The sequence below is a fragment of the Adiantum capillus-veneris genome, chromosome 15 (genome assembly GCF_014529385.1).
Source record: "Adiantum capillus-veneris isolate H3 chromosome 15, ASM1452938v2, whole genome shotgun sequence".
In the NCBI taxonomy this organism is placed as follows: domain Eukaryota; kingdom Viridiplantae; phylum Streptophyta; class Polypodiopsida; order Polypodiales; family Pteridaceae; genus Adiantum; species Adiantum capillus-veneris.
The window spans coordinates 97,119,387-97,131,529 of NC_140945.1; the positions used below are offsets into that span (position 1 = coordinate 97,119,387).

The 12,143-nt window shown below is 39.9% G+C and overlaps 1 protein-coding gene across 1 annotated transcript; it reads left to right on the forward strand.

Annotated features, from left to right (window-relative positions):
* The first annotated feature begins 1,838 nt into the window (after positions 1-1,838).
* Positions 1,839-4,920, forward strand: LOC147441125 (uncharacterized). The gene is made up of 4 exons (XM_086483657.1): positions 1,839-2,093; positions 2,238-2,436; positions 4,213-4,285; positions 4,694-4,920. The coding sequence occupies exons 1-4, from the start codon at positions 1,878-1,880 to the stop codon at positions 4,806-4,808; spliced, it is 603 nt and encodes a 200-aa protein (XP_086339783.1). The 5' UTR covers positions 1,839-1,877; the 3' UTR covers positions 4,809-4,920.
* Positions 4,921-12,143: the final 7,223 nt, after the last annotated feature.

Here is a 12,143-nt window from a genome sequence, read left to right on the forward strand (position 1 = left end):
AGTAAGATTAAAATATAGTAAGAAGTAATAAGTAAGATGAAATCAACTATGCTTTGGTCTTGAAGGCTATGCTTATCTTAGGTACTCGTTCTCTCTCTCTCTCTCTCTCTCTCTCTCTCTCTCTCTCTCTCTCTCTCTCTCTCTCTCTCTCTCTCCCACCCACATATAGAGCCATTGGGACTGTTGAAACTTGAGAAAAACACATAGTGCTTGGCACTGCCTTGGTCGACATGTATGCCAAATGTGGTGCACTTCATAAAGCACAAAAAGTGATTGAGAAAATGCTTGTCTGAGATGTCATCTCTTGGAATGCATTGATTTTCAGATATGCCCAACAGGGGCAGGGTGAGAAAGCTTTGGGTTGTTTTCAGTAGAATCACCTATACTTACATTTTGAAGGCGGGTAACACTATGCAAGACATTGATACGTTCGAAAGAAGTGATAATGATATTTGTTCATCAGGGGCTATTGAGGAAAATCATGATGCTTGGCAATGCCTTTTTCAACATGTATTAAGGAGCTGCTTGTGCAAAATATCATTGCTTGGAGTGCATTGATTCTAGCTATGTAGTATGCCCGATAAGGGCAGGGCCACAAAGCCATGGGTTGTTTTCAGCAAATGCGAAGTGAGAGCATCTCTCCACCTATGCTTTGGTCTTGAAGGCTATGCTTACCTCACATACTTGTTGCCTCTCTCTCTCTCTCTCTCTCTCTCTCTCTCTCTCTCAAACAGTAAGAGGGCCAAGCTGATTTTAGAGATGCGAATCAAGGGCATCTCTCCATTTGCAGTCACCTATGCTTGCATCCGTGACACTATGCAAGACTCTAATATGTGCAAAAGAATTCACGATGATATTCTTGTTGGGTTGTTTTTAGCAGATGCAAAGTGAGGACGTCTTTAATCACCTATGTTTTGGTCTTGAAGCCTATGCTTACCTAAGATACTTGTTACCTCTCTCTCTCTCTCTCTCTCTCTCTCTCTCTCTCTCCACCTTGTATCATATTCACAATGACATAACTCTCTGACTTTAGAAGACGTTAGTATAGCATTTTATTTCATTTCTCTCTCACACAAATAATAATCACAAACTTTACAAAATGTAGTGATTGGCACTACCTTGGTCCTTGGTCGACATGTATGCCAAAAAGTGCTTGAAGAGCTGCCTCTCTGGGTGTCATCTCTTTGACTACACTACTACAGTGTCATGATGCCCCACGTTTATTAGGAGAGAAGCACAAGATTGATAAGATTTTTTAAGGTTTTTGGGCGAAAGCATGTTGGGTTTTCAAAGTGGTGTTCTGGAGTACCATTGATGACAGATGAAGTATGTCAAATGCAATAAAATTCATGGTTTGAGGACTTTATTGCCCCATATAGTATCATTTGAAGTATGTTGACTACACGGTCATGAACCAAAGAGGCATGGAAGTGGCTGACAAGTATTCCCAATATGATGCAATTCAAGGAGTAGAAGAGGTGCTTCAATAGTTTATTATCTGTAATGGTGTTACTTGGAATGCATTGATAGCAAGCAAAGGCCAATATGGCGTGGCAAGGATCAGAAATGTCTTGATAAGTATGTATGCTAATAGCTGTGTTGTGCTATGCCTAGATTAAGTGTGGTGCACGTTAGAGACCACATTTAGTACTTGAGGAGTACTTGAGGAGCTAATGTCTAGGATGCTATCACTTCAAGAACATTGATTGCATTGTCGAGCTTGATAATGCTGCCTAAGGGCAACTTAACGGGAATGGCCACCCACGATTTAAATAAAGCAAGCAAGAAAAGCTATTTAAAAAAAACATGAAATCGATCGGCAGCTTTTAAAAAATTGATCTGCGGTGGATCTTGATGTTGGTAGCGCACTGCCCACAATGTTTGCTCAGTGGCCAACCACAGCCAGTACTGCTCCTCTTATCCTTCTGCACGTCGCCTCTCCTTCTCCTGTAGACCGCCTCGCCAACGTCACTACAGGTCGCCCTCTTCACAATGCTCATTCCCCTCTTCTCCCTCGTCACAACTTTGCGAAAGCTGCCTGTCGGCCCTTGCCCTCTGCTCTCTTTAGACGCTGCCGGTTGTGGCGCCATCGAGTCGAGCATCGTTAGCGAAAACAGTTGGCAGAGAAGCCGACAGAACATCGTTACTTCGTTAGCGTAGCATCGATTTCAAAAAACTCTGCCTCTCAGTTACCCACGTGGCCAGCGCTTAGCGCTAAAAAAAACCATGACTAAAAGCTACGCCGTGAAAAGCTACGCCATCAACTTAAAAACAACAGTAGCAGCTCGCAAGAGAAGCAGTTCGCAAGCATAGAGGAAGTCCTTCACAGGAAGCAGACGGCTGTTGGAGAAGATAAAACACCCGGGTCCCGGTGCCTCAGTTACGTCGTCGCATGCAGCGCTTCAAAAATTATCCTACAGTTTAGCTTGGTAAAAGGTACTTCTTTGATCTGGTCATTCTCATGACTTCTTCATTTAGAAAGACGCAACATGTTTAGTTTGAAGAACTCTAGTCAGGCTCTCATGATTTGAAGGATAGACTTAAACCAGACATATTCACAATTTGGGTATGCAAAGATGCTCATGTTAGCCATCTATTTCCATTATGCACAGATGTCGAACATTGGGGATAGTGTGTTGCCAAAAATGCTTGTGAGACACACATACACACACACACAAGCACCTCATGACACAACTCATCTACAATAGTGTTCGGGAAAATTCATTTTCACAAACATACAAAAATCCCTCCAAGACAAATCTGAATCGAAAATTTTACAATACTAGCGAGTATTTTTACAAAATTAAGCTATTTTTCATGTTTCCTTGGTCCGGGCCTGCAACTTGACAGAGAGCAGTACTCTCGTGGGACACAAAAGTCATGTGGTTGCATTCAACGCTTTCCAATCAATCGGTCACAAGGCTTTTCCAATCAGCTCTTGCGCAATTTGTTCTCCCACTTTGCACTATACATCTCTCGAAAATTCATTGCTCCAGGGTTTGTGGAAATGATGCAGGGTGTGGTACTAGCGTTGATGCAATATGATCTACTGCATGCTGTCGGTAGGAGTAGTTGGAGGACCTCGAGGGCCATGGAGTACACAGATGGCGTTAGCAGACCAGGGCTAGTCACTGTGCACAACACTACTAGCAAATCCCTCATTGCTCCAGTGTTTGTGGTGATGATGCAGGGTGTGGTACTAGCGTTGATGCAATACGATCTACTGCATGCTGTCGATAGGAGTAGTTGGAGGACCTTGAGGGCCATGGAGTACACAGATGGCGTTAGTATACTAGGGCTAGTCACAGCGCACAACACTACTAGCAAATCCCTCTTATCAGCTCTAATTGTTTGCTTGGTGATTACTTGTTTCATAATGCTGCCAATTGTCCTGTAGATCTTCATTACTTGCTAGTGCATCTTGCTTGGATAACTTATTTGATGTTTTGGGACCATGTCCACCTTGTGCAGCGTCTAGGAGGGGAGAATTATTATGCACGAGCAGGGGGTGTCCATGCTGAGGATAAAGAGGTCTCGCTAGAAGGAATGACAGTAGTGTTCACGATAATAACTAGGCCTTCTCGCTCGTAGAAAAAAAGCCTACCTCGTCGACATAGCAAGAGCATTCTTCAATACCATAGATTCTGTAGGCCAAGCTCCTCCCTATTCATTCCAGCAGTAGAAGGTCGACAATGTCATTGTTTGCCTCGTCGCAATATTCGAATTGACCTTCATCTACAGTAAAGCCTCTGCGCCTTCCCGGTGTAGCAATCATAGCAGCTTTGTGTGTATGTCCACCTTCAACTGCCTTACTCAGCTCGTTTCTGCATGCGCAACTACTTATGGTCTAACTCTACCGTGTTTCACTACAAACAGTTCAAGAGAAACTTGGACACATCTCCTCTCCATTTGCAACAGCGACATATTCCAGCGTGCGGTGAGTAAGAAGTGCCACATTTTAATCTTGAACGCTGAGGACACAGTAAAAAGGAACACACCGAAAATTACATGCTGCCGTGGGAATGGCACGTTCCCTCGTATTATAAAAATTGGGGAGGATTGTGCAAACTCCCCCGTGCAGGGACACCATCACGTTTTCTTTTTTTTCTATAACATAAGAAGTAAAGAACATATACATATAATGAGATTACGCTTAGAACCTTCAACATTGTGCTATTACTTTTCTAACGCTTCGTACTTATTTTTTGCAAGGGACATTCAGGAAATCAACTATCGCTTGCCTCTTCCCAGTTCGAAACTCCACAACAGCACAATCCAGCACCAGGTACATGGTTGTTTCAAACGCTTGAGCTGTTCGTTGCTTAGACGTGACTAGTAAGTAAATATCACAAGGTTCTCATCGCATTGAATCATTAAGATTGAGTACGACTTAAGCCTCGAATGGACCATCACCGAAAGCATAGGATACACCTCAGCAGATCGAAAGCGAGACATCGCACTTCAATCAAGAGGAAGGCTAGATTTCTACCATGCTCACAATCATGGATTGATATCGTCAATTTAGTATATTTGTCGAAAAAAAAGCGCACTCCCTCTCTCTCTCTCTCTCTCTCTCTCCTTTCACTTCTATGTTCTTTTTACTAATGTATACTCTTTTTCAATTCTTCGATGCTTCTACCACTTCCGATTATACATGTTGACGAAGCACTCTAGTTTTTTTTCTTGTTAAAAGTTTGAAGCTCAAGGTTATAAAGAAGATTGAAGACCGTTCACATGGTGAGTCTCGGATCAGCAGGCAAATAAACAGAGCCATAATCAAGCTTTTGAAGTTCTTTTCTTTTCAATAAGAGAGCGAGATATTGCAAGCAATCGTAAAGAAGGGTTCCAGAAAGACCAAAGCAAGTGACGACGGAGGTTTTGGTGTCCGTGCTTTCGCTCAAGATCTCGGCAGATTAAAGAGCACACAGGGTCTATTGCAACGGTCAAGACTTTTGTATTCAAATTTTAAGTTCATTAACTATATCAGTTTAAGATTTCCATAGTGTCTTTATACCATATTCTCTTGTGTATTGCATCTTTCTCTCACCGTTTCCCACAACGAGTAGTCCGGTGCTGACCCGGCTCAACTTGTGAACATAACATTCCCTCGACAATGGATATGAACAGAGACAAGGCCATGAAACCTTAGGCTATTTTTAGTAGATGCAATCTCTCTCTCTCTAAGCAAGAGGAAGGTTTACCTGTCGCAATGGCCAAGGGAACCTTAGGTTATCTTCAGTAGATGCAATACCTCTCTCTCTCTCTCTCTCTCTCTCTCTCTCTCAAGCAAGAGGAGGGTTTACGTGCAATGGCAAAGGGAACTTCTTCATCCTTTTGGAACATCTCTCCTTTCACATCGAAGTGGCTAACACTCATCCCCGAGTGGTAGCGACACCACCCACACACACACACACACACACACACACACACACACACACACACACACATATATATATACACATAGAGAGAGAGAGAGAGAGAGAGAGAGAGAGAGAGAGAGTATTCAGTTGATGGAGAGGAATAGTAGGGGAGGAGGGGGTGCGATGGCAAAGACGAGAACGAAGAGAGAGAGGGAGAGACAATGCAAGGGAAGAGAGAGAGAGAGAGAGAGACAGGGAGGGAGGGGAAAATTGAAATCCCTTGCCCTTCACTCCTCGCTTTAGAACCTCTCCTTGCGTTAGCTTGTGCCATGTGGCACATGGTAGCACAAGGTACTTTAGTAATAGTAAATAGTAAGATGGAATCTCCACACGATACTCCACCCACTCTCCATTTCAAAGGCTACACAAAACCACTCATAATTTTAACTTTCATTATTTGAACTCATCACATTGAATCAACGAGGGTCAAGCTAAACCACTAAACCACTAGGCTACAAGCCAATGGTGGCCTTAAAAATTAAAAAATAAAAAGATTGAAGTGCCCCCCCCCCCCCCCTCTTTCCTTTATTTTCCTTTCTTCCTCCTCACCCTTTACTTTTACTTTCTTCCCTCTCTCCTGCAGTTAAATGAAAAGAACGTTTTTACCTTTTAAGTTTAATTTGATATCAAAGGAGAACTTTCGTTCCAACTCAAACTCCCTTTTTCTTTTCTAGTGCCCACTGGATCTCTTTAGATTCCATCTAGTGAAAACATTGGTACTACCTTATAATTTGATCTCTATTCATTCACTACAAGAGGTTCTTCACACTTGTGACGACTGTGGTAGCGACGAAAATACACAAGGATATTTTTTTCTCGGTGCCACTATAACATCGCTATACGCAAAGAGAACGTCGCTATATACGTCGGTAATTGCATCCCTATATGCGTCTCTATATGCGTTGCTATATAGCGACTCTGTAATTCTCAATTTAACGACGCGTATAGAGACGTTGCAGGTCCAAAAATAGCGATGCTCGAGAATAAAAAAATTTGGTGGCACGACATATATTACCCTGCCAACCCATCAGTTTCTAAAATAAAGATGCAAAGTTGACAAAAGTACATCGATAAAAGTGAATTGACAAAAGTAATACACATACAAAATTATACACATCATAGGCAAAATCACTTGATTATTAGGCTTTGACCAAAATGTACTAGTTACAACATATTTGTCATTATTGGAAAAATACATTGTTGACCAATAGTTACAAAATTGACGTACACACATCATCTCCCTATACATGCTATGAGAAAAAAAACTAGTGCTACGGTTAGATTGACGTCGACTAATTTGACGTCTCATCGCGTCCAAGTGGATCTATCAGATTCTGCAGAAAAAACAATAAGACTTTCTGTAAGTATAAACATATAACTACACAACAATCTAATTTTTAGCTTATTATTAAAATACAATAAATGTAAGAGTAACAATAATTACTAAATAAGCCAGAGTGAGAACTCAGAATGTCCATAAGGGCATTTAAGCCCTTTTTGCCCGCATACTTGTGCTCGGACGGTGTGACGTCACGTCCAGTCATCAACCACTTTCTAAACATACAAAGAAAGTGTTATGTTAGAATTTAAAAGTACAAATACCCATAACTACCAAACCTAAAGGGTAATACAAAAACACTTATAAACTCAGACTCAAATGATTCCCATCTGCCGAGCTCCTTGCTTCTACTCGCGCTCTGGCTGCCTCCTTTTGTTGCTTCCACTTGTCCGGATTCTCGCATGCTGCTCACTTTGCATCCATTTTGCTATGTACTTTGCTTGGCAGTTGATGTATCCCTGTCATCTGGATTTCTTGGACAATCTCCAGCAAAATATCCACCCTTTCTTCCACAATGCGAGCAATACGCCATGACTGGTGGTATTTCAACCGGCTCTGTCGTGTCAAGCTCTTGCTGAGAAGCTTTTGCTTCTATGCTTGCCAAGTTGTCGGCATCTTCTTTCAAAACACTGAGCATCAAGCTGTAGACTGCTCCATCTAGACCTTTGTACTGTCTTTGGCTTGGTTCTCCAATTAAATTTTCTTGTATTGGTTGATCTGTTGGATCTTGCAATTCTGGCTCACGACTATAGATCTGACCATTGTAATCCATGTACAATGATCCTGATTGCATATGCACTAAATGGATGCTTTTCGAGCTTGTGCAGATTTTTGGATAAACACTTGGGTTGATTTTTTGCACTTCTATCTGCACTTCATCTTTAAGCTTGCAATACCTGGCTCCACTGAAGTCTGTGAACATCTAGGAGTTCTCTGAATCTGGCTTTACCCTGATCAATAAGATCTTGGCTTCTGTGCTGCTTTTACTGCTCATTAGATATCTATGGCCTTCTGTATCTGCATATAAGACTTTGTCTCCATTGTAGCCATATAGCTGTAAAATTTGCTTTGTTGTTGTAGTTGTACTTGTCCTGCCCCACTGCTATTCGCTTGCTCGGCTGTACTTGAACTCTTGGCTGGATTTGAGTCCATTTTGGTTCAATCTACAAAAATTGTCAATTGACAGATTTTCGTATTGATTAGAAGAATTTTTGTTGCTCGTACTAGCTTAATCTGCAATCCACCGTGGTTTGTCGATTTTCAGCTTGATTTTGATAAATTTAGAAATTTGTTTGTCCCTCACGGCTTCAGTTGGTCTTTTGGCTCGTTTGATCTGATTCGCTCTTGGGGTTCGTGAATCTTCTGGCTTTGCGGTGTTTCTTCGATGTGCGGTACACTTTCCGGCTTTGCTTTTCGGCTTTTGATTTGCTCGTTTTGGTGTTGTTTGCTCGGCATGTGATTTTTTGCTTTTTTGGGTTTTTCTAGCACTTCCTAGCTTTTTTTGTCTTTTTCTGGCACTTTTGGCGAGTTCCTTTTTAATTTTCCTAATTATTTGTGAAATTTTGAGTTTTTTTAAAATTTTAGTCTTTTTATGATTTTTTTGGGAAAGTTTTTATTTTTTTACAATTTTTGTGTGATTTTTTTGATTTTTTTGGGGTTTTATTAAAGATTGTATGAGTTTTGTGATTTATTAGAATTTTTTTAGATTTTTTGAAAATTTTTATGTTTTTTTATGATTTATCTATGAGTGTTTTTTATTTTTTAATGATTTAATTGTGAATTTTTGGTTTTTTTTAATGATTTTTCTATCTACTTTTTAATTTTTTGTGAATGTTTCTAAGTTTTTTCTGTGAATATTTGGATTTTTAAAGTTTTTTACTTTTTTTGGGGTCAATTTTTTATGCTTTTATGAGTTTTTGATTTTTTTAGTAAGTTTTTTAATTCTCTGTGAGTTTTGCTATGAATTTTTTATTATTTTTGAAATTTTTGTGTTTTTATGAAATTTTTAGTTTCTTTTCTTATTTTTAAATGATTTTAAAAAATAAAATTCTTTTTATGGTTTTTATGAGTTTTTAATTTATTTTTAAAAGCCCTTTTTTATTTTTTAATTGGATTTTTTGTGATTTTTGAACTTAAACTACACTAACCTAAACTAAAACTAACTTAAACTACACTAACCTAAGGCTAACTAAACTAACTCATTGGTCGCTAACCTACTAACCTTGACTACCTGCACGCGGCCGTCAACCATTGAATGCGAGCGCTCGTGCGTCCGACACTGACAGAGGCAGCAGCGCAAGGCGGAGGAAATGACGGGACTGGGCCCTGGTGCGCTGAATGGTGCATGGCAAACTTGAAGCGCCGAAAGTCTTCTTGCTGGCAAGCAGTACGCAACAAAGAGAGAGAGTGGGTGAGAGGAGGGATAAAAGAGAGAGGTGCACGGGGGCGGAGAGAAAGTGGGAGAGAGAATAAGGGCGAGAGAGAGGGAGTGGGAGGTTGTTCTCACCAAAGAGAGGGAGAGAGTATGAGAGAGAAGCAGAGGGTTAGAGAGAGAATGGTCCTGGTCCATAGTGCTCGGAAAAAATTTAGGTTAACTGTAATCCCACCTACAAATTTTCAAATTTACCTCTAATTTTTATTTTTAAAGGTGAGAAAACCTACAAAATGTTGACAAAATTAGTGTAATTTGGTGCAAAAACCTTCAAATTTTGTCAATTTACCTTTGTCGTTTCACATATGTAGGTTTGACAAGTTTTTTGATTTTCGAGCACTACTGGACAGGATATGTCAGCGGCAGTACGGACACATGCGAGTGTGTGTGTGTGTGAGGGGAAGAGAGAGAGTGAGAGGGAGAGGTGGGTTCACGCGTAGAAGGAAGAAGAAGAAAAGAAGTATTTTATGCGCCGCAAGGCACGATACCAAAGCCTGAAACCCGTTTTTTTTTTATAATAGAATTGAACGTACAAAAATGCCAAAATAGGCCGAAAATTAGCCGAAAACTCCAAAAATCACAAGAAAATCCCAAAAGTTGCCAAAAAAGTCCAAAAAATTTCCAGAAAATTCTAGCAATCTTAGAAAATCACCGACATTCACAACCAAACATTTTCGATACGCAAAAGCACACCAAAAATAGCAGATTTTACTAAAAACGCGATTTATGACACAAATATCAACCCGGCCCACGAAAATAGCAAAACGCTCAAAACTCGACCATGGAAGGCACAAATGCAAACAAAATGATGCCGTAAATATGCACACACAAAATAGCTTGTAAAGATTGCAAAATCAAATTTTTATGGAATTAACCAAAAAGTAATGCAAAAATTAGCAAAAAATTACAAAAATTATCCAAAAAATACCCAAAAAAATTTCTACAAATTCTCCACACATTGGGGAATAGTGGAGCCAAATAAAATTGCTAAAATGACATCAATTTAATTGCCAACAATTTTATCAAATAAATCAAGACTAGGCAATTAAACCGACAAAATTAGGTCAAAAATTGACGCAATTAGAGTGTGTAAATCTCTGTTTTGAGCACAAAAACGCAGCATTTAATCATTACACATATCAATCGTGCAATCAAAACACTGAATTAACCATGCAAATCAAACACTTTTTTGGCACACACACACTAAAAAATTGACAGGTTTTACCAATCTTTAGGTGCGCACACAAAAGGGTTAAACTTGTCGGATTTGCAATGTGACTTCACAAATCATTAGTTGGGCATGAGCACAACACAAATCAATCATCACAATTGAAAAATCTTAACGCACACATTGATTTATAGGTGCACAAACATGGGCAAAATAGTGCACACACCTAAAATTAGCATACACACACTCAATTAGAATGCACACACACTTGATTTTAGTGCACACTCACTTGAAATTGACCATCCAAGCATGCAATTAACTCAATTAGGCACCCAATTAGCAACCTACAATCACCAATTAGCAATTGAAACTTGTCAAATCATACGCCACCAATTCTTAAAAATTTTGGCATTACGACGACGTGAAAACGAAAAATCGTAAAATTTTCAATCCACGTTGCATTACATTACATTGCATCAACATAGCATAGCATTACATTGCATCATCATGGTGGGATCTCTACACAATTCTACACATCTTTAGATTCTAGGGAGGTAAGAATACCACCTTAATTACCTTTCCATTGAAGATCAATTGAATGGTCGAATACTCCAATCCTTCATAGCAAATTAGTAAGTTAGCAAAAATTACTCAAATTAGCAAGGGGTTAGTGAGAAATTAGAGTGTATAAACACACAATTGGCAAGATATGGTAACACATTAGGGAATTATGAACACAATGCTTCATGCACACACATTTAAAATCCACAAAAACATAAACACACAAGTGAAATTAGTGCGGGAACGCATTCGTATATGCCACAATTACACTAGCGTAGGCCATCGTCCCTGGCAACGGCACCAAATGTTGGGGGTCCCATCGTTGAAATAGCTCCAATGACCAACAGAATTATCATTCCGGAGGGATGAGCTACCCAACTAGGGCATGGAAACACTCACACGGTTAGTGAGCTAATCGTGGCAACACAAATGGTTAACTCTATGAGGTGAGCTTCTCAACCTATGGAGCAGCTAAGCCACAATGAAGGAAAATCTCCATATCCACTTCTGTTCACCTCTAATCAACCCAATCACACACACTACGATTGCAAGACACACACAACACTAATCCTATCATGCAACACACTAATCGCAAGCACACACACATAGATCTATCGAACACCACACTCCAATCAAACCTACATGCACACACAAGCAAAAGAGGGCAATCACACAAGATTAGAGAGGGATTAACTACTAATTAGTGTAGATCTAGCTAATCTAAGAATCAAAGGCAATCACAAGAAGCATGAGAGAGGCATAGTAAGAGAGAATGAATCATTGATTAGTGTTAATCAAGTCTAATGAGTAAGGAGAAGCTCAAGGACTCCATAGCCACACACCTCAAGAGCTCTCACCAAAGAGTGCTCTCAACAAATGAGCTTGAGAACCCTAATTTCTTTTACACACTACCTTATATACCTAGGGTAAAAATATGCAATGTCCGGATGCCCAAGGCCTTTAGGGCTCAGCACTTACTGAATCTGCAACCTAGGCACAATAAGTGACCTATTCTTTACAACTTGGAACTCCCATTGAGCCCGTAACACATTTAGAAATATTACAATGGTTTGAAATAAATTGGGAATTTACAATACGTGACCATTTCGGAAAAATGTGGAAAATGTGTGACTCCAATCTTTACTGCTTCTTCGTATTCATTCTCGTTGTGCATCCGTACGTCTTCGATCTTTAGCAGCTTCTGTTAAAACTGACGTTGATTCA

Bases quoted from the DNA above. Each gene is read 5' to 3' on its own strand.
- LOC147441125 (XM_086483657.1), top strand. From the start codon at position 1,878: ATGTTTGCTCAGTGGCCAACCACAGCCAGTACTGCTCCTCTTATCCTT. The intron at 2,437-4,212 runs GTACTTCTTTGA...ATTTTTTGCAAG, and splicing joins ACAGTTTAGCTTGGTAAAAG to GGACATTCAGGAAATCAACT. The intron at 4,286-4,693 runs GTACATGGTTGT...TCTTGTTAAAAG, and splicing joins ACAGCACAATCCAGCACCAG to TTTGAAGCTCAAGGTTATAA.